The sequence below is a fragment of the Talpa occidentalis genome, unplaced genomic scaffold (assembly GCF_014898055.3).
Source record: "Talpa occidentalis isolate TD23 unplaced genomic scaffold, MPIMG_talOcc4v2.1 talOcc4.5, whole genome shotgun sequence".
Lineage (NCBI taxonomy): Eukaryota > Metazoa > Chordata > Mammalia > Eulipotyphla > Talpidae > Talpa > Talpa occidentalis.
The window spans coordinates 90,125,090-90,148,236 of NW_023604861.1; the positions used below are offsets into that span (position 1 = coordinate 90,125,090).

General features: G+C 38.5%; 1 protein-coding gene across 8 annotated transcripts in view; it reads left to right on the top strand.

Annotated features, from left to right (window-relative positions):
* The window catches only part of CTNNA2 (catenin alpha 2), a 1,153,910-nt gene that overhangs the window by 877,153 nt on the left and 253,610 nt on the right, over positions 1–23,147 (top strand). For all 8 annotated transcript variants that reach the window (XM_054701781.1, XM_054701778.1, XM_054701779.1 and 5 more), the window contains one exon: positions 4,123–4,275. In XM_054701781.1, coding sequence (XP_054557756.1) covers positions 4,123–4,275 — 153 coding nt within the window. The remainder of the gene's footprint in view (positions 1–4,122; positions 4,276–23,147) is intronic.

Sequence of the window (23,147 nt, forward strand, 5' to 3'; positions counted from 1 at the left end):
CAGTGGATCCGCCTGTTCTGCTCCCCACTCTGTCTCTGGTGAATCCTTTTAGTGTCTCCCCACCCCATACCTCTGGCCTGTACCCCAGTTCTCCTACACAAAAATAAATAAATAAAATCATTTTTTAAATGAAGATTTATTTTTTATTTATACAATGGCTGGGGTACAGGCCAGAGGCGTGGGAGGGTGAGAGGATTCACTGAAACAGAGAGGGGAGCACAACAGGCATACAGACCAAAAGCACCGCTGAGGGGAGCAGCAGACACTACAGGAGAGGTCTGCCGCGCCATGTGGGAATCTCCTTGCCTAGTCAGGAATCAAACCCGCACTGCAGAGGCTTTGGACAGCTTCACAGTGCTGTGCTCAACCTGCTGCACCACCAGGGAGGCCCAGTAAATAAAATCTTGAAACAAAAACAAAGGCAAATGACACAAAGATAGAGGGCCTCTTAACATTTCTGAGGTCAGTCCTTGTAACTAACAGGACAGCTTTTCTGCTTAAAACTAGTTTCTAAGACTTGCAACTAAAAACTTGACAGAAATAATAGCTTTTTTCCAGAGCAGTTCTCCTAAAGTTTTAGGGTGCAGGTAATGACCTAAGCATGGTTAAAACGCAGATTCTGACTAAAGTGAAGGTTTGTGTCAGGGCCTTGTGTTCACATTGCTAAGGAGTGCAGGACATAGCTGTTTTGCTAGCCTATGGTCCACCCTTTAAATAGGAAGATCTAGGGAAGGAAACACAGGCTGAAAGAAGGTAGAGCTAGCAGAGAAAAAATAAAAGGCCTGTTTCAGCATGTTCTAGTTAAATGAGGGCAGAACAAATAATAAACTTCAAACTATGCGAAGGTTCCAACACAATAGAATTGCATTCTTAATCATCTGACAATATGGGGCTAGAGATAGGTGATTCTCTGAAGGTGACCAATTAAGTTTTCCCATTAGTTATTATAAACTCATGAATTTAAGCATATTTGATGAGCTTCAATTCACTGAAACTTTCATCCCCATGAAGCTAAAATTGTCTAATCTTTGGCCAGTGGAAACCTCCTGAATTACTTCCATCTGACATTCATAGTCTGATAACATTTTGCTATCTGGTGTGACAAGTTATTTCAAGCTTATTTGTACCTTTCCAGTCTCAGAGAATCTGGAATCAGTCATTTTTCCAAGAAGCCCTTGTTTGTTTTAGTGGAAAATTGTAATTCAAGGTCCTCATTGCTACTGGGCTACACATGGTTTTTATTAGACAGAAATGGGAAATTGTGTGAGGTGTGTGTGTGTGTGTGTGTTCAATTTAAAATCTCATGTATCCACTTCAGCACTAGGATTACAGGTGTTCTTTTTTTTCCTTTAAACTCTTCAATATTACATCTTCTTTCTTCCACACCAACGTTCCTGATTAGAAAGGATGTCAGAGATGAGAAATCCACTCTTGTAACTTAACATGTGCTCAATTTTACCTCTAAACACTGTTAAAATAACAATATTCATTTTTGTCACTTCAATTAAAATTGCATAAACAAGTAAAATCATTTATGTATATGCTATTCTATTACTTCTCATTTTTACAATATTGTTCTGTTTTCATCCCAGAGTATACAATGATTTTCTATTATATTCGCTCCCTTTAACCATTATATTTCTTTGTTCTCTATGTTTATATATCTCATGTCACTGCCAGTTCTTATGCTGGAGTTTTTTTGGTACTTTGGTTGTTAGGGTTCTTTTTTTTTGTGGGGGGGGGCAATATTTTCTGTGTTCTTGCATGGTACATCACTTCATTTTCTTCTAGCATAAAGATTTATATTGAAGTCTGATAATCATCTGATTTTCCTTTATTAGCTATGTGCTATTTGCCTGATGCATAAGGATCCCCCCCTTTTTTTTCTTTAGAATACAGAATTATCTTGATTTATGAGTCAGTATTCTCAGCTACCTGATATGCCCTTTTAAAATGTAACAGATGGATGGATGGATGGATGGATGGATGGATGGATGGATGGATAGATAGATGGATTGATTAAAGTTTTCTTGGGTTGTCATTTTAAGTAGCCATTCTGTTTTCTTGCCTTGATTTTCTTCTTTGTGTACCTCTGGTCGCCATAGATTAAATTTTCTTTGGCTACCATTAAGACACGTCACCTTCCCTCAGATCCTTTTTTTATCTCTTTTTAAAAAGATTTCTTTGGATTTAAAAAACCTCCTTTATTTCCCTTAAGACATTAGTCGTTGTGTTTATTCATCCCTGTTTGGTCTTTTTCAGATGCTTTTTTTTTATATATACTTAGTTATCTCTTGAGCTTTATGACCTCATACTATAATTTATTTTTCTAATTAATGTTGCTCCTTTATATCTTATATACCTTTCTTAGTGTAGAACAATTTATTAGAATTGTAGTTTACAGTTTGAATCTGTTTTACAAGCATATCTATCTGGCATGCTTTCAATGTATGTAGGGATGATACTATATTTCTTATTCTCATTATTCTTAGAAGAACTTTATATGAGTTTTGACCTCAGTAATTTTAAGTTGCTCATTTTTGTGTGAACTTAATCTTTCTGAAGGTTTAGAAAGAGACTTGAATGCAGAGGCACAGAGCTCTCACATTTGCTATTTTTTATCATCTTAAAAAAAGATACTGGTTTGATTGGTGAGCTAGCCTGACTCTCTTCATCTTCCCTGCTTCATCTGGACTGTTTCTTTTATCTCTGTTGCCCCTGCCAAGTTCAATTTTGATTATGCTCCTGATAGTTCCCTACCCTTTGTGACCCCTATCCTAGAAGAAGGACATGGCAGGTCAGATTCAAGTGTTCACCTTCAGATCTTTTTATGGGCCCTGCCACTTGTTACCTTATGCTTGCAGGCAAATTATTAAATTTTCAAAATAGTAGTTTCTCATTTATAAACTGGTATAAAATAGTCTTCATCCCTTTGTTTTTGTGTGGGGATTAAATTGTATGATATATAATGATTTTAGGTGAATACCTGGCACATTCCATGGATCTGGAATATACAAGCTCAACAGAAACCCATGTTATTTTGAGACAGTAATTTAATGCACATTGTCAAGGTAGTAAATAATTAATGTTAACTTTGAAGAGAGTTTACTATATTTCATATGGTGAAATGCAAACCCAGATCAGAACTCACCCAGAGTAAGTTATACATGCACACATGCATACCTTCTGGTAATGAAGTATGACTATTGTTCAGTGTTCTTCTGATCAGTACTAAATTCATATGCATCAAAAGATTTGCTTGAAAACTATTGAGTAGGTGTATTTGGAAAGCATACACATTGTTTACCATTTCTGGTGTTTATTTGTGTTTGTGGTATTTTCTCCCATGTATATCCTTACTATGAACAAAGCAGCACTGCATTGATTGTTGAGGTACAGTTTCATTTTATTTTCATGCAACTTCACATTTTAACAATGTAGGACTGATGTGTAATTATGCATTGTCAGATATTTGGGTCTGTTCATTCTTACTTACCTTGAAGAATAATTATAAGCCCTTCTTTTTGAAGCACAACGACTATATCATCGTAGCCCCTGAACAGAAACATTTTTGAGATTGTTAGATATTTTATATTCTAATGTCATCAAATACAAAGAATGAACCTAGATAGGGCAGGAAACTGAAAAATGAGTAGGGTTTTAGGGGCCGCTCCAAGGCCCTGCTCTTCATCTAAATATCTTCCTACATCCTGATTGACACCTAGATTTCCTGTGTTTCTAAATTGCTTTTGTCCTTGAAATGTATGGTTATTTAAGCCTGCAGGGAGACATTTAAGCCCATGAAGGATGCAAGTGGGCCATTGATTGGGGAAGGTCTATAAAGTATTGAGCTCCAGGTCAAATATGCAACTTTAAAGTTAACATTATATTGTTAATTCAGAACCATCCATCAGTCATGTCTCTTTGTTTTCCTTTGATATGATAAATACCAATAAAATTAAAAGGAGTTGAAACATTATTTGTATGGATAATGAGAGCTGGTATAGATTAAACTCTTCATTCCTGCAAAGTTATTTACTCCATGTTGCCAAATGAATAATACTCATAAATGGACCATTCTCTTATTTCTTAATTTTGTATTTGTTTCTTTTTTTACTGTAGCTTCGGAAAGCCGTGATGGATCACATATCTGATTCTTTCTTGGAAACCAACGTCCCTTTGCTAGTTCTCATTGAGGCTGCAAAGAGTGGGAATGAGAAGGAAGTGAAAGAATATGCCCAGGTTTTCCGTGAACATGCCAACAAGCTGGTGGAGGTAAGTCAGGAGAGGCCAGAAGACTAGACTTTATTCACAAGTTAAATCTCTGCCTATCATTCCTGGAATTTCAGTAGATGTCCCTTCTATGATTTTCTTATAGAAAACAAAGTCTAGAACCTTTTCTTTCCTTTACCTTCTAATGACTCTAATAATCTCTCCCTCACTGTCACTCAACTACAAACATACTGTGGGACCTGTCTGCTAATTTTCTTGAACAATTGGTAGAGGCTGAAACAGAAGTAGAAGTGCTAAATATCAGCTTTGATATGAGAATAAAATTAAAAATGACAAATGGAAGTTTAAATACTGTTCCCTTTTCTTCCTCCTCATCCCCTTCTTCACCAAACCTCCTAAAGCCGATTACCAGGCCACATTGTAAACTTGTAAAAAGCAATCCTATTTCCCCCCAAAGCAGTGTTTGGACTGAGGCAGAAGTTAGAGGGTAAGTTTAGGACCCAAGGTATATTCTTTGTGGTAGACATCTGTGGGCATTGCTTTATAAATGCAAAATTGTGCTGTGTCATATTGAAACAAATATTATTCAAGGGAAGAAAATTAAAAGCAAAATGATAATCAGGGAACTGAAATGATAAGTCTGGGAACGGGAATGATAAGTCTGGGAACTGAAATCCAACAGTTTGGCAAAGGTTGGATTTAGTGATGTGAGGCTAAATAGAAACTAGAGATGTTTAACAGGAAACGTGCAATGGACCAGGAGGGGAGAAGATCCTGGCAAATTTAGGGAATGGTTATCAAGGCCAATCTTTGATCACTTGTAAGCAATATCAGTATCAAAACTCTGATCTATGCCCACTTTAATTAAAAGTAAAATAAAATGAATATGATAGACAACTCAATGGCAAGTTAAAAATATAGCAAGTTATTTTTTATATTCTTGGGATGGCAGAGTTAAATGCTAAATAAGTTCATCTAATATGATATCCTCCCCATTTTCTTGGAATGGCGAGGTTGTGCCCCAACTTAACTATATCCTAAGTAGCTGCTTAGTTTGCTCTTTGGTTAATCCAAACTGCTGCTGCATCTGGAACTGAAGACACCCAGTCAGCAGAAAGGGCTGCATTAGGCTTGGAGGTAGTCCCTGGTCCTCTGCGATAAGGCTGAGTCATCACGCATGACAGCAGTCAACAAGTTAAGTGAGCAAAAGTCTAGGCTACAGGGCCTCCCCTGGTGGCGCAGCGGTTGAGCGCTGGGCTGTGAAGCTGCCTGCAGCCTCTGCAGCACCGATTCGATCCCCGGCTGCTCCCCGGCTACCGGAGGAGGGTCCCACATGGTGCACAGATCTCTCCTGCCCTCAGCAGTGTATTTCTTCGTCAGTCTGCCTATTCTGTTCCCCGCTCTGGTGAATCCTCTCACCCTTTAGCACTTTAGCACTTCTGACTGTACCCAGTGCTTGTATAAATAAATAAATCTTTAAAAAAAAAGTCTAAGCCACACTAATGGACCTTGAACTCCCTACTATATTCCCCGAAGCATCATCAGCCTAAAGCTAAAAATAAGATTCTACTTATAATATAAAAGCAGTCATTCTGACTCTCCCACTCCTCTGAGGTGAGTCTTCCACACAGTCTGCCCACATGATCCAAGAGATTTTCCAAGGTTAACCTTGAAATCTATGACCACCCATGTTTTATGAAAAAAAAGTTGAAGAATGAACAGGGATGGGGAGGGGTTTAGGGGGGCGTGGAGACAAAGAGGAGGAAAAGAAATAATGCTGAATGAATGTTACAAAACCATTAAGTATCCATATGTAATTAAATAATAGTCTTGACATACAGAGATACCATATATATTCCCATACTATTTTATATATATATATATATGTATATATAGCCATGGTATTTATAATTGCAGAATTTACAGAAAATGTCAATAACGGGGTGTCACTGCATTATGGACAAAAAAGGGGACAGGAGTTTCAGTGGTATGATGAGCTTATCTCCTCCTTTCAGTTCTGTCTGAATACCCCATTTGTATTTTCAATTCTGTTAGGAATTCTGAGGGTACCTCATTTGCAGATAATATTTGAAGTTCAAACTGGACACACTGTGCAAATGTGAGGACAGGGCCAAGTGGCCTCTTGTCTATTAACTCTTCCTTCTCCTGGGATAGAGCCTGGGCACATCCACCATTTCCCCTCATCCCATGCAAAGATTTGATGGCAGGGGAATCCAGCCACTCTGGGTGATTGTTTATCCTCAACTTCAGCAGAAGCAGAAACTCAGGTCAGTTAGAACATCACATTTCAGGGCCTCCCCGGTGGCGCAGTGGTTGAGCGCTGGGTTGCAAAGCTGCCTGCAGCCTCTGCAGCGCTGGTTCGATCCCCGGCCACCGGGCGAAGGTCCCACATGGCCGCCGGACGAGGGTAGCCAGACGAGGGTCCCAAATGGCCTGCAGACCTCTCCTGCCTCACCCACTGCTCCCCTCAGCAGTGTATTTCGTCAGTCTGCATTTTCTGTTCCCCACTCTGGCTCTGGTGAATTCTCTCACCCTCCAGCGCTTCTGACTGTACCCAGTGCTTGTATAAATAAATAAATAAATCTAAAGAAAAAGAAAAAAAAAAAGAACATCACATTTCAGACAAGTACTGTGTTGCTTCCCTCAGTTATTCACTTCAGTGGTCACTGCAGTCAGCAACACTTTAGAATATCTTGATGCCCAGGATGTGTGTGGGGACCAGGGTGTTAGCTGGCGTCTGTTTGGATAGAGGGGAACTGGAATCAAAAGACTTTCTGTATCTTCCGTGCTTCAAATAAGTGTTACATTGCTGATGTACATTTGTTAAAACAAAAACAACAACTTGGAGCACTAGGCTGAGCCTCCTCTTTTTCTGACATTAGGAAAATGTTTGTTTAGACTTGGGTGCTTTTTTAGACCTTGATTTCTATAATCTGAAAAATTTGTTTGATATTTTGAGTTTATATTCATTGATCTTGATAACCACTAGTTGCAAATGTTTGACAATATCCCTTGGCATTTTCTTATTGTACTTGAATTATGGCCATTATATTTCTTCTTTTCCTATTATTATAACTTGTTTATTCCTTTATCATTTGAATTAACTAGGACTGTAAGTACAATGTTGTTGTAATAGATATTTTTGTTACTTCTAGATATCAGCAAGAAAATTTCAATATTTTACCATTTATTATATATATTGCTTGTTCTAAATTCTCACACTTTTATTACTTTTATTTCTCATTTGCTAAGAATTTTTAAACAATGAATATAGAATCATATCAAATGAGTTTTATGCACATTTTCAGATAGTTATTGATTTTTGATTCCTTTACTCTCAGAAGTGTTACATCAAAATTAATGTTTTCCTTTAAAAACTTAGTAGAAAACTACACCTTCTGTAATTTGGAAATGGATGTATAAGTCTGGCATTATTTATTTATTTTCTTTTTAATTTAGAGGATTCACTGATGCAGCAACCTGTGTCTGGAGGCATAAATCTGAGGAAAGATTTAAAAATTACAGATTCACTTGCTTTACTAAATGTAAGACTATACATTTGATAAGTTGTAGGAATTTGTCACTTTCATTTACTTTTTCAATTTTTAGCATAAAATTTTCCATAATATTCTCTAATCGTTTTTTTTTATCTTTTTTTTTATATAGAGGCATGTTTTTATTTTATTTTATTTATTTGTTTGTTCATTTTGTTTATACATGCACTGGGTACAGTCAGAAGCGCGGGAGGGTGAGAGAATTCACCAGAGCCAGAGCGGGGAGCAGAGCAGGCAGAAGGACCGAAGTACACTGCTGAGGGGAGCAGCGGGCGGCAGGAGAGGTCTGCGCGCCATGTGGGACCCTCCTCCAGTGGCCCGGGAGCAGCCGGGGATCGAACCGGCACCGCAGAGGCTGCGGGCAGCTTCGCAACCCAGCGCTCAACCGCTGCGCCACCGGGGAGGCCCTCTAATCGTTTTTTAATGTGTGATAATCTGCATTTCTGCTTCTCACCACCCCCATATTGATTATTGGTGATATTTCAGTTTTTCTTTGTAAGTTTCACATGAGTTTATTAATAGTCTTTCTGAATACATAATTTTCAGTTTTGTACATTTTCTTTGTTTTCTATACCATTTACTTATGCTCTTACCTAATTCTTTTTTCTGATTTCTTCTGGTATAACTTACTGTTGTTTCTTTTTTTAACTTTTTGAGATGAATAATCACTTCATTGACTTTTAGCCTTTCTTATTTAATAATATATGCATCTAAGGCTATAAATTTCTTTCTAAGCTAAACTTACATCTAGTTTTTCTACTGACCCAATTTATAACTTACTCATCCTGACTCCATCTGTGTACAATATGTTTGAAATTGATCTATTGAGGTCAATTTTTTTGAAGAATTTCCGGTTGATTCTTTTTGAGTTTGAATTGATTCTAGTTCTCTAGTAAAACTCATTATCAGGTCATCTCCTTTAAAATACATGTATATGCATACTTAGATCTAAAACATATATAAGTATAGTTACTAATACACATATACATTAAACAATTATTTTTAAAGTTCAGGTCCAACAACTACAACATTTTTTTCCTGTTTTGTGGTTGTCTCATAAAGGGCAGTCCCCTTCTGCCCCAAATTGGTTTAGATTTTGAGATTGACGATCAAACACCTCTGACAAAAGGATGAACAGATTTATTACTCACAGAATAGGGCTTTCTGGTTTCCTCTTTTCTCCACATTCTCCTCTAATACTTGTTGGTAGGGGCCTTTTTAATATATTTAATATATGCCATCCTCATGGGTGTGAGATGATATCTCATTATGGTTTTGACCTGAATCACTGTTTTTAGATGTATCTCTTGGCCGCTGGATATTCTCTCGGGTGTATTGTCTGTTCAGATCTGGTGCCCATTTGTTAATTAGGTTCTTTTTTTTTAATGTTAAATCAAATGTGTGTTTTGTGTACATTAGCTATTAATGCCTAGTCATTCATGCAAGGTGTGAGTATTTTCTCATTCAGCAGGATGTATTTTTAATCTATATATATTTCCTATATATCCTTTTGCCGCTTAAGAGCATTTTGCTTTGAGGTAAAAGCCCAATTTTTAATTTTGACTTTATTTCCCTTGCTGCAGAAGTTGAGTCTCCAAAAATATCTTTGTCATTGATGTCATGAAACATATCACTGATGTTTCCTTCTATAGGTGTTATTGTTGTTAAGATCCAGGTGCTTCAAAATCTGGTTAGTGGGAGCATTTAGTTGTTGTCTAGGTTTTATCTCTGGGTGGCACGAAGGCAGGTGTTTTTCTTATTGTGGCCACAAGTTGCAAATAATAATCTCTTCAAAAAGGAGAAACAGGGGATCCCTTCTGACTCCCCCACCAGTTTGTGTTGTAACTGTTCTAGTTTGGGAACCATTGAATCAAGCCTATAATCATCACTCTGCACCCTTCCTCCTGTAGTTCCCAAGTGGTGCACCCCCTGTCCTAGACATCAGCTTCATGCACCCCATTCTCCAGTGGTGGGCCTGGTTTTAAAGTCCCAGATGTGGACAGATGCCGTCATATTAACAGCTGCAGAGGGGCTCTGTAGTTTCACCCCTTCCTCTCATGTATGTTACTTCCCCCGTATCATTCCACACACAGTTTAACTGCAGTATTCCCTACCCCTTTCTGTCATGCTGTTGTTCTTGATGTATGTGGTAGCTATCCATCTATCTTTCAGGGGTTGTTGTCTTTGTTTAGTTGTAATTTAGTTGTGACTATATAGAGGAGCTGAAACTGGTATCTTCTGCCACCATCTTGATGGACACTTGGGGTCCCTTTTAGAAGAAAATCCCTTCATAAAAGCTCCACTCTCATGAACTATGAATCTTCCTAGGCCCTACCTACTAATCCCATTACAACAGGCATTAGGATTTCAATATATGCCTTTAAGCCAGGGCAACAAGTATTTAGACCACAGCAGGTGGTAATGTTTTCTTAGAAAATTCATGCTTTCCGCTGAGGGGATTCAGAGAGGGAGATGATCTCAATCCAAAGATTGAAAAGACTTAAGCTAGTGATAGTGTTTCTAAGTATAGTTAACCTTTAAGTTCTTTTAACCAGTCCTCTGGAATAGTCTGCCAGTGGTATCAATAAGGTATGAGTTATATTACTCAGTAATCGGTCCTGCTTGTAAAGCATTTATTCCAATTTTTGTTTTCACACATCGAGATGGTTGCAAACTTTTCTTTTTTTTCTGGCTGCTTTCAATTTGCTTTTTGATTGTTGCTATGTGTACCTTAATAGACAAAGATCCTGGGGAAAAAAAAAACTTGTGATTACATTGTATGTCGGAGAACCTTCTTTCTATATAGGACCTTAGTCCACTATCTTTGCTTCTTTTTCTGTCTTAGATTTCAGTTTTTGTGTCTGCAGTTTGTAAGATTGCTGAAAACTCTAAAGAATTACCTTCCTCTCAGTGCTGGGATGCTACCTTCTATCTGACATCCTAGTTTCTCTTTCCACATTAAGAATTAGCAAATCCTTAGGAGGAAATGTGAAATGCAGAAAATTAGGCTTCCCTCAATAATCAGATCTTTTTAATTAATCTAAGTTTTGACTTCTTTGGCAGCTGTTTCCTTCTTTTAAGCAAATTATTTTTATTCTGAAGGACAGTGTGTTTGTTATTGGCTGGAATTGGAAAGCCTTGAGAGGGTTGATTTAGATAAGTTTGTGGGTTTTGTTCTGGTTACTTAGTCAGAGATCTTTTAATTCAATAGAAATATTGAGCTCCCATACCTCAAATAGATAGATAAATTAATTAAGGCAGTTTTGAGTGCATTGAAATAATGAGCTCCCCCATATACTGCAATTTTTTTATGTAGCAGCCCCTCAATTCTTGCAGGGCACATTCAATTCCTGTTTGAGAACCGTGATGAATCTCTATATTGCCATTAATGTAAACCACATAAAAATTACATGTCAGATAATTTTGAATGAAGAATGAATACATGAAATTATCAATTTAAAATTCAATAATGATCATTTCAGCCCTTCCACATTTCTTGATTATTGAGTTTCATTACAGTATATTCAGTTTTCTGTCTCTTTTTATGTTTGTATGCCATTTTCCCTCGGTTTGGTATTTGCTATATGGTATTTGCTTTTACACACTGTTGTTGTCCTTAGGTAATCCTTAAGAAGGATAGTTTTAGTGAAAATTAAATATTAGTAACATATGTATAGGAGAAAGGAATTTGTCCTTTTACTATTACTTGGACAAGTTAAATTACAAAGGCTTATTTTTCCCACATAGCATGTCTAATACTATGCAAAATTGTGCCAGTGTTTGTTGATTAACAGAATTTAACAAGTCAACGATGATGATGATGCTTTGTAATCTATAATAGCAGTCACTCCAGAAAGTATTGCCAATAGAATTGATTTTTTTTTAAATTTAATAATTTTCACTTGCCTCAAGAATCCATTTAACTCATCCTCTCTGAGAGTTTGCTAAACGCTTTGGGGCATTCTGGACACAGAGTGTGCTGAGCCATCAAAAGACACCAGTTGAACCGCATTTCCCTTTCTCCAAAAGGAGAAGTGGAACACAAATTATGGCAACTCAGTATCAAAATAATGTGCTTACAGTATGGTTGCAGTGGATATAGTTTGGGGGCAGAATATACATAGTTCATCTGGAAAATAAGATGCACAATCAATTCGACTGTTTTCAGAGTCTCTGGACTTGTTTAATTCCTTCCATTACTTTACTACTCGTCAGGAGTGCTGATTCTTTCTCCTGCCCTCTGAACGACAAGCATGATAGCTTGTTACATACTCTGTTGTCTGGGGAGCTATAATGTCCTCCCAACAGATCACTGTCTTCTGCCTGGCATGGAGATCATGAAATTCCTCTGCCTGAGAACATTTCCTATTGTTTATAGGTTAAAGACAAACATTGTAAAGAAGCCTGCAAGGGGGCCTCCCTGGTGGCGCAGGCAGTTGAGCGCAGCGCTGTGAAGCTGTCCATAGCCTCTGCAATGCGGGTTAGATCCCTGCAGGCCTCGGAGCAAACCACATGGCGAGCAGACCTCTCCTGTCTTGCCTGCTGCTCCCCTCAGCAGTGTATTTTGTCAGTCTGCCTGTTCTGTTCCCCGTTCTGTCTCTGGTGAATCCTCTCACCCTCCCATGCCTCTGGCCTGTACCCCGGTTCTTGTATAAGTAAAATAAATCTTAAAAAAAAAAGAAGCCTGCAAGGCTTGTACAATCTGTGCTTCCCCCAACCCCTAATTCCACCCCATTACCCCTTCAATCTCCAAATTAATGTCTCTGTCCACTTCTGTTTCTTATAATGCATCAGCCATAAGCCATTCACTTGTCAAATGTGCTATGCTTCTTTCATCCCAGGCCAAGGTTTATTTTGTCCCTTTCCTGCTAGACTCCCACTCTATCCCTTCCTCTTATTTCTAATCATTGTTCAGTTTTAGTTCAAACATGAAGTTCCCAAGTTAAATCAGCTCACTGTGTTTTTCACTTTTATGGAATCTTACTTAGTTTTGATTTTAATGCACCCAACTCTGCAATATATGCTACTTCTTCTGCTAGATTAACAACTCTTTTAGAAGGAACCGTTTCTTTTTTTTTAATTTTTAATTTTTTTTACATCATTGTTCATTTTTAAACAATATTTGCTTCCCCCCACCCCCTCAGGTGTAGTCCCCATAGAGTTTCCTCCACCAATGCACCTGTGCACCATCACCTCAGTCTCCTGTGCTCCTCCCTCCCTCCCTCTGATCCCTCTCCTTCCTCTTCCCCTACAATATGTCTCTGATTTATAATTGTCTGTTTTTGCTTTGTTGTGTTTTGTACTGTTATTATTTTTTTACACTGATGTCTTATTTGGTCCCCCTATATTACTGCTAACAGTGAAACCATCCAATAGTTTTCTTTTTCCTTCTGACTTATTTCACTGAGCATAATTCCTTCTAGCTCCATCATGTTGCTGCAAATGGCATGAGTTTATCTTTTTTGATGCTGAATAATATTCCATTGTGTTGGTGTTGGTTCAAAACTTCAGGAGTTGCCAGGGTGAAATTTGAAAGTAGTTCCTGGACAGGGAGAACAAGATGAGAGTGAAAAAAAACCGACTGGAGATATATATATATATATATATATATATATATATATATATATATATACCATATCTTCTTGATCCAGTCATCTATTTTTGGGCATTTGGGTTGTTTCCAGGATTTACCTATTGTAAATAGTGCAGCGATAAACATAGGGGTACAGGTGTTCTTTTGAATCAATGTTTCTGTGTCCTAGAAAGAGTCATTTCTAATTGATTCCTAATTACAAGCCAGCACATAGCTAAGTACCTAGCATATAGCAGGTATTTGATAAGCAGACATTACCTAAATAATGAGCACAACAATAAATGCAGCCAGGGATATTGCTAACTTTTTGGCTCCTGAGGCATTATGTTTTAATAGCTACAGGACCCTGCACAGGTGCCTCTGGGATCAGCAAAGAAGCCTTGTGCTCATTTAATTCTGTTGTTCTCTACCAAGAAGGAATTTTAAATCTGGTAAGAACTAATGTGGAGAACTCCCACATTTGCAATTTGGAGACTCCTGAGATAGAGCACTAGCTCTGTCAGGATGCTCTGGAAGTAACACCCCTAACTCAACTGTCATTTCTTCCCTTCCCTCTTCCACACAAGCATGCAATTGTTCTGATCTCTGCTTACAGAGGATGCGAGAGTGAGCTAGTTCTATCTGACAAAGTATATAATTGAGACCATAACAGTGAGAGTTAGACAAGAGAATTTTAATTTTTTGATTCATCTCTTGATTTAGTTACTTCTGAAAGCAGTGCTCAAAGCAGAATAAGAAGCTGTATCTGTTAGAAAATGCCAGGTTTGAAAGTAAGGGACAAACCCTAATATTTAGAGTTACTGTTGTGATCACCAATAAAACTCCAGAGTATCTTCCTTTCGGCTCTGGGTAAATCACTTTTCTCAATTAATCCCTCCACCAGCACAGAAGATTCACTCAGCAACAAATATTCATTGAGTGGCTACCATGTGCTGACAGTTGCCGGAAACATAACTAAGAACAAAACATATAAACTTCCTGTTCTCATGGGGCACACATTCTGTTGTGGAAGAAAGAGAATGAGTAAGATAAATGTGTTATATATAAGGTAGAAATACGCCGTGAAGAGCAAAATGAAGCAGAGTAGGCGTAGAGAATGATGAAAGAGGCAAGTGTGGTCAGAAAAGTCTCTCCCAGGCCTCCCTGGTGGCACAAGGGCTTAAGCACCTCACTGTGAAGCTGTCCGTAGCCTCTGCAGTGCAAGTTCGATTCCAGGCCAGGGATCTGACCCACATGGCACAGCAGACCTCTCCTGACTCGCCTGCTGCTCCACTCAGCAGTGTACTATAGTCAATCTCCCTGTTCTGTGCCCTGCTCTGTGTCTGGTAAATCCTCTCACCACCACCACCCCCCGTCTCTGGCCTGTACGCCAGCTCTTGTATGGATAAATAAATAAATCTTTAAAAGAAAAAAGAAAAGTCTCTCCCAAAATAACTACTAAACAGAGACCTGAGGAAATGGAAGAGCATTTCAGCATTCCAGATTGTGTGAACAGAAAGGGCAGATGCCTCCAAGCAGAAGTGTGTTTGCACCTGTGGTCACAAAGAGACTAGTGTGACTGAGGTGAGAGTGAGAGGAAAAATTTCAGACTCAAGATTGAGGGCTAAATGTAAAAACTTTGCATTTTATTCAGATATTTGAATCCATTGGTGTTGGTTCAAAACTTCAGGAGTTGCCAGGGTGAAATTTGAAAGTAGCTCCTGGACAGGGAGAACAAGACAAGAGTGAAAAAAAAAACAGACTGGATGGGTAGGTGGCAGTTTTAATAAGGAAGGGAACTGACCTATATGACTTGTCTTGGGCAGCCTTGAGAAAGTAAGATGTTTACTCGCATGCACCATGATCTTAAAAGATTTTACAGAGGCCTTAAAAGGGTTCAGACACATATGCCATCCAGATGGTGTCACCAGTGCTTTGCCCCTCTCAAGGCTGTGTCCATGGAGAAGCTCCTAGGGCAGGAATGGTGGGCCAGTCATATATCCCAAGGATGGGAGGTAGTGGTGGGGCTTGGGATATGGGGATTGGATAAGGAGCCTCCGATTGCCCAAGGTCCAGCTTCTGGGTCAGTCTACAGTAGCCTCCTCTTGATGACCTTCTCCAACACTGGAAGGCTTTGAACAATGTCATGGCATGATCTGCTTTGGGTTTTGAAAGAATCATCCTGGGAATGTATAGAATGACAAAAGTAGAAGATAAAATAAATAAAAAGATAATATAAAAATAAATAATCCAGCACAGGATTAGTACCACGAGCAGAATTAAGAGAGTGGGGATTAGAAGACCTGAATTTTGGTTATATTTCCAAGGTTAAGCCCGTATATTAAATGTGAGGATATGATATGGAGAGGAGTATGGACTGACTCCAAGCTTTGACCTGTTAAAGTGGTAAAATCACTTGGTACTCTTAAAAAACTTAATCCACTCCCAAACTCTTCCTTCATTGGCTCTGGCTGCAGCTTTTAGATATGCATGATCCTAAAAACCCTACAGAAATGGCCTGGGTGTAAATAAGTATAATAGAGCTTTGTAAATTCCAGGATCTTGATTCAAAAAGTCAAGCAAAGTGGCATTAAAAACTACATAGTTATTTGTACCACATCTTCTTGATCCAGTCATCTACCTTTGGGCATTTGGGTTGTTTCCATAGCTTAGCTATTGTAAATAGTGCTGCTATAAACATAGGGGTGCAGGTGTCCTTTGGAATTAATGTTTCTGTGTCCTTTGGGTAAATATCCAGGAGTGGAATTGCTGGATCATCTGGAAGCTCCATCTTTAGCAGATTGAGGAATCTCCACACTGTTTTCCACAGTGGCTGAACCAGCTTGCACTACTACCGGCAGTGCAGGAGAGTTCCCTTTTCTCCACATCCTCGCCAGCATTTGTTGTTGCTAGTCTTTTTAATATGTGCCATTCTCAGGGAAATAAGCCAACAAGAAAAAGAAAAATACCAGATGGTCTTACTCATAGCAGGAATTTAGAAAACCTAAATAAGGCAGAAGGAAAAAACCCAATTATAATAAAGTAAAAATCAAAATCAACAAGCAACTATAAACCAGAGGCACAGTACAGGTGGCGGGGAAGGGGGAGTAGGATCAAAACAAGGTGGGGTGGGAATTGTATGGGGACTATAACCAAGATGAAAATGCATACATTGTGCAAAAATGAAAAATGACGTAAAAAATGTATTAAAAAACTACATGAATGGTATTGGATTTCCAATAGTTTTTAAAAGTATAAGCTGAATATTCTTTTTTTTAATTAATTAATTTATTTATACAAGCACTGGGCACAGTCAGAAGCGCGGGAGGGTGAGAGAATTCACCAGAGCCAGAGCAGAGAGCAGAACAGGCAGACCGACAAAATACACTGCTGAGGGGAGCAGCGGGGGGCAGGAGAGGTCTGTGCGCCATGTGGGACCCTCCTCCGGTGGCCTGGGAGCAGTTGGGGAACGAACTGGCGCTGCAGAGGCTGCGGGCAGCTTCGCAACCCAGCGCTCAACCACTGCGCCACCAGGGAAGCCCTAACCTGAATATTCTGACCCTTGTCAATGCTGCCCACCCCAATCCAGCTAATGTATTTTATTTTTTCTAAAGCTTTTTTTTTTTTGAAAAAAGATTTAATTTTATACAAGAACTGGGGTACAGACCAGAGGCACAGGAGGGTGAGAGGATTCACCAGACACAGAGTGGGGAACAGAACAGGCAGACTGACTGAAATACACGGCTGAGGAGAACAGCAGGTGAGCCAGGAGAGGTCTGCTGTGCCATGGGGGTAGCTCCCTGGCTGGCCAGGAATTGAACCAGCCGCGCAGAGACTGGGGACAGCTTCACAGCACTGTGCTCAAGCTGCTGTGCCACTGGAGAGGCCCCCAGCTAATATATTTTAATTAAAACTAAAACATTGGAATTTTTCAAATAATTGAGCTATAGAAAATGCATAAATTATAACATTTTATGAAGAGTTAATTTGTTCAGCTTAAGCACATTCTAAACTCACAAGAATTTTTAAATAAGTATATATTCCTGGGATCTCCCTGGTGGCCTAGGGTTTAAGGCTCAGTGCTACCACTGCGAAGCCCCACTGTGATGGCCTGAATTCAATCCCCCACCAGGGAGCTAACCCACATGGCTCAGCAGACCTCTCCTGTCTCACCCACTGCTCCCCTCAGCAGTGTATTTCAGTAGATCTGCCTGTTCTGTTCCCCACTCTGTCTCTGGTGGATCCTCTCACCCCCATACCGCTGGCCTACACCCCAGTACTTCTACACAAATTAAATAAATAAAATCTGTATTAAAAAAAGAAATGTATATTCCTGTAATGCTCTCCCATTTCCCCAATTCCTATGTTTTATAATTTGTGCTATAACATATGAAGATTCATTTAAAATTCAAGGGTTCACCTTAGGTCCTTAATAATTATCTAAATATATGGCTATGATACTTTATAAATCCTTCATTATACTGTTTAATGCTTTTGATGAACTATGAAGTAGCCACTATTTTTTACTTCATTTTATAGATGAGAAAACTGAGGTTTTTAAAAAAATGAAAAACTTGTCCAGTGTTACACAGATAGAAAGAGGCAGTATTCATGTATGAACCCGAGTATCCTAGACTCCAGAATCCATGGCATTAACCAGCACACCACACTGCCTACCGTCTCTTGCATTAGCCCCACATATAGCCTCGTATCCATTCTTCATGCAAATGTTTAGTGTGGTGCCTGGCCCCAAAGTAATTGCTCAAAAATTTTAGCTGCTTCTGTTGCTGATATTGCACAGATGTTAAGTTCCATATCTCTCAAATCATGTTTTGGAGAGGAGCTGTACTTTACTGTACACATCTTTGGGAATAACACATGTTACTGCAAAAGAAATCCTGTAAAATCCTAGTGGAGCAGATCAGCCAAGATGCTTTTTGGTATTGATATTAGGCATAAACTAAGTTCACTTGCCAGCTTCATAAATCTTCATTGGCACAATCTATGTGATTCATATTGTTTAAGTTTCCAGATGCCATGGAATTTCAAGATTGCTTGCAAATAATGGATTGTAAAGATATTACATATTTTCATGTCAATGATCTACTAGAGTGCTTGGGTTAAGTACATACATTATATGAAGTCTTCAGGTTCCATCTTTACAACATATCCAAAATGCAAATTATAGGACCATATTATATATTTATTTATTTTTCAGATGTAAAATGACTATTATTTTTTCTAAGAACTTAGTTTCCCTATGATGCAGTTCCAGCCAGGCCACCCCAAAAATATACCACTTTGATATACTAATTATTTTGAATAACTTACTTAAGAAACAGCCAGTCCAAGAAGAACTCTGATCCTCCTTTGTCTCCCTGAAAACAAGAAATGAATCTATCTGTGGAAAGAATCCCCTTGTACCAGGAGATAGACATCCTTTTCACCAGAAACTTGGAATTCTGGGTAGAGAAGATTGTGTAAATAAACCGTGCTACTTCTTTCTTAATGTAACTACCCCAAGACCAACATTTCTTATCTTTTCACTTTTTGTTTTGTTTTGTTTTCTTGAAGAAAGATATAAAAGTTACCATTTTGGGCTAATTCTTTGGGTCACATGTCTTTGTGACTCCTGTATATATGAAATTAAAATGATTTATCTCCTGTTAATGTATCCTAAGTTACAGGGGACGCCAAGAACTTAAAAGGATATAGGGGGAAAATTTTTCTCCCCTACACTGGCATTTGAATAAAAACTTACCACATCATGACATACCTTCAAAATTCACTCAATAAGTGATTGGATGAATGATGAAGAAACATCCAGAAAAGAAAGATTATTTAACTATATTCCCCTTGTCTAAGAAAAAACAGAAAAATAATCAACAATTAGCTTGCTCACTGTGCTATATGTATGAGATTTTCATACATTATCTCTTTCAATGCCCTTAACAGGAAAGAGCTTTAATAATGAGTATTATAGTGTTGAGATTAGAAACCTGAAGCCCATGGAAACTAGAAGTAATCTAACCAAAATCTCCAGCTGATAGGTGAGTGATAGAGCCAGAATATAGATGTCTTATGGTCCGTATTCTTTCTGTTATCCAATCTATGCTCGCTCCTCTCCTCTCTCCCTCCCTCCCTCCCTCCCTCCCTCCCTCCCTCCCTCCCTCCCTCCCTCACTCACTCACTCTGTCTCTCTCCTTCACACTTCCTCTCTCCTTATTTTCTCTACATATAAATTTAAATTTATATTTATCAGCCTTACACATTTCTTACCAACTCACCCCTATCACAACAGAATCATGAGTGATGTTTTGCATTAGAAAGATTCCCAGGAACTGGGTATCCGAGCTGCAAGTGTGGTGCTACCAGGTTAGATATTCAAGGGTAATATTCAATGGTGCTGAGGCAGGTAGGAAATATTTGGTCTGCTGTTGTATATACTCTCTCATTACTTATGTAGGATCAAATATTCGCTGCAGGTGTATGTTTGCTCCTGTAGTTGTGCTTTCTGAAACTCTTAGAAGGTTTGCACACCTGGTCCAACTAACTCCAAAACTTTGCTGTGCAGTATAACTTTACATTATTAAAGTCAGACCCCTTCAATGCAAAAATGAAAAATCAAACCCCATAAAAATGATGTGGAGTAAGAAGTTTTTTTATTGCAGGAGAAAAACTCCTCTATACTCATGAGTTCAATATTTGTTAGCAGTAAGGGATTTTTATATTACCAAGCCCTAGTCAGCCTGAAGCCATCCTTTGAGAGGAACAGTGTGGTGGTCATTGTTCTTTTAAACTGCAGTCAAGTTTTTAGATTATCTTGGCTCCATTAGCTTTATAAGGGAGTAGAGTTTAACCTCATAAAGCCCTGTGGTCTGCCCGAGGCTCAGTGTGTATGTACTCTCGACCCTTACCTCAAAAACCAACACTGTGTCCTGTGGATCTGATGACTGGGGTTCCTTGGACTGTATCATGATCCCCTCTATGGCTGTGAGAATGAACAAATCACTTCAACCTTTGACCCACAGATTTTGCCTCTGACCCTTATTGTTTTCTTCCCATCCATCTCTGACATTCTCTATTCTAAGGATCATTCCTGATTTCAGGTTCTAAGAAAACAGAAGGGCCAAAAAATTGTTTCATCCTAGGATGCATCTGTGGATGGAACTGGAATTGGGGTAGTCTGATAGTAACATGTCACTATAATGCTTCCCAGTGCTCTCTTGCCTCAAGTGATGTGGAGCTGAAGCTTGGGGTGTTGCTGGTGGCTAAACTTTTCCAGACATTATTATAAGTGAAACTATGCATGCTATCTCTACTTACACTCTTTCGCTTTGTCTTTGTCTGTGACTGACCCAGTGTCTTAGAGTGATGTTTGACCAGCTTTTCATCACCATGGTGATTAAATTTGTGAGAACCAAGGAGAGAAGAGAGGTCAATGTCTGCCACAGGGGAAAATCTACGTATTAGCTAAATTATAAACTGAGCTCATTTGTTTATATGAATTAAGATATTCCATTACTTGTTCCCCCTTTTTCTGCAGGCTCATTACTGCCTGCTGGTAAAAACCAATAGTTGGAAATGGCCATAGTACCAAGAGGATGACAGATGATAACACATTCTAGTGCAGGCTCCAAAAAAACCTTCTCTGCCCCTTGAAGCCACTCTGTTACATGCTAGTGTGTGGATATATGTGCTAGGTATGTCCACAATTTGATTTAAAAAAACAAATATTTTCTGAACTATATGTAAAATACTATATGAATATCTTTAGGGAAAAATGAGGTTTTAATTGACTTATAATATAGAATCTAAGTAAAAATTGTTTGTAATACAAATACAACTTCCAGAAATTTCCCCACTACCGCATCAAGCCAGATTGCTGCCCTCAGATGCTCCTGTGTAGATGGACCTGCCACAGAGAGTGAATTCACACATCCAAAGTGCCTGGAAATTGAGTCAATATTTTCACATACTGCCAGTTGCCACCAAATATAGCTCCTTAGACTGACAAGTCGTCATTTTTTTTTTTTTTCTGAAACGATAGAAGGCCATGATTTATCTTTCCTAAATTTTTTTTTTTTTGATAACTGAAAAAAAGACACACTTTTTCAGATGTCTCAAATTTCTTGAGGGAGTGATTCCCTTACCAAGCTTATGGAAAAGGATCTAAGATATCAGGTCTGCCGCCTTCTCTCACCTCCATGGTTTTTCTTATCAGTTTACCCTTATTTTAAATTTTTTGAAAGGTTGTTGTAATATTGAAACACAAGATGCTTTGATGGTGAAATTGATAATGAAAAAATGCATTTTAGATCTGCTGTAACAGGAATGGTGCTGTGGATTTTCTGTAAAATGCAATGACAGTTTCTCTTCACAAACTGAAAACTTGGAGGTTATTAGCTGCAGTGGGGCTGCAGAGTTTCCTATGGATCAGTAGTTGTGCAAACTAAAAATAGGCAGTGATTTGACCTATCTTAATGCAAAATTCAACGGAAGAGGCTGTTTTGATCCCCACAATCAAGTATTTCAAAAAGTCAAGTCTTTTCAAGTAGGTGCCTTTAAGTATCTCTGCGATATACAGCTTTAATAAAATGTAATTTACATTCATACTGGTGCACTTTTTCATATGTTTATTCTATAAATATGACACTAGACAGATGTTTCTCCCTATCAAAGGATATTAAACTACTTAGCCTTACACCCATCTTGGCCAGAGACTCAGGTGGGCCTCCCATGGGAAGGTAAATCATTCCCACACAGGTGAGTTCAGAGTTTATAAAGCCGAAGCCAAATTCTCATTTAATGGGAGCAGTCAGGAAGTGAGGACATTTTTGTAGAGGAAACTGGAAATATAGTCAGAAACAATGTCAGAGGTGTGACTTAGGCTGCCATAGCAAGGTCAGAAGCTCAGGAAAGCAAGAGAAGGAAGATTGGAGAGTTCAAATAGGAGGAAAGTGGGAAAAGGAGGTCAGATTTGGGCAGGGAAGGCAGGGACTCTGGTTGCCTTTGTTCATTGTTTTACCCTGATGTGGCTCTAATTCATCAGTCAAATTCTTGCTGTTTTTCTTCACTTGAATTTTGCCTTGTGGACCATTTTCCCCTTTCACTGACTTCATAGATTCAGTCCAATCTCTTGTATTTGTCCTTCCATCACTAGAAAACTTCAAATAGATATTCAGTATATTCATAGGTCTTAATGTCTTGTATTTCCACAAATATAAACCCAAAAAATTGTAACCATAAAAACTGACTGTATTATGCCCAATATATTTCCTGGTTATTTTTTGGGGTGAGGGAAAGTCTTATATCTAATGAATTTTCCTTGTTTGATTTTTGCCTGGAATTTTGAGGGCAGCAATTTCTTCTCTCAAAATGAAAACAATTCAACCTTTGTCTAAAACTAGAGTTTTAGAGGAAGAGCTTTTGCTCAAATGCCATCATCAATAAATGACTGCCTTAGAATTCTGAAGAGTTTCTCACGGTCAAAAACTGCTAATGACATTTGTACAAGTGATTTTCTTGCCCTGAAGAGTCCAAGTATAAATCCACAAAGAGAGAATTGAATCTAATATTTCTTCAGCCTATCTTGGAGGACTTTATTGTGAAATGACTCTTTCCATGACAGATTTTCCTAGAAGGAAGAAGGAAGTTAAGTGAGGTTTTCATTTTCACATAGTTGCTTGTTATTTCCTACCCACCATAACTTAACAATAAATTGTCTTCCACAGTGCCTTTCAAAGGAATCAACTCTTTGTTTTATC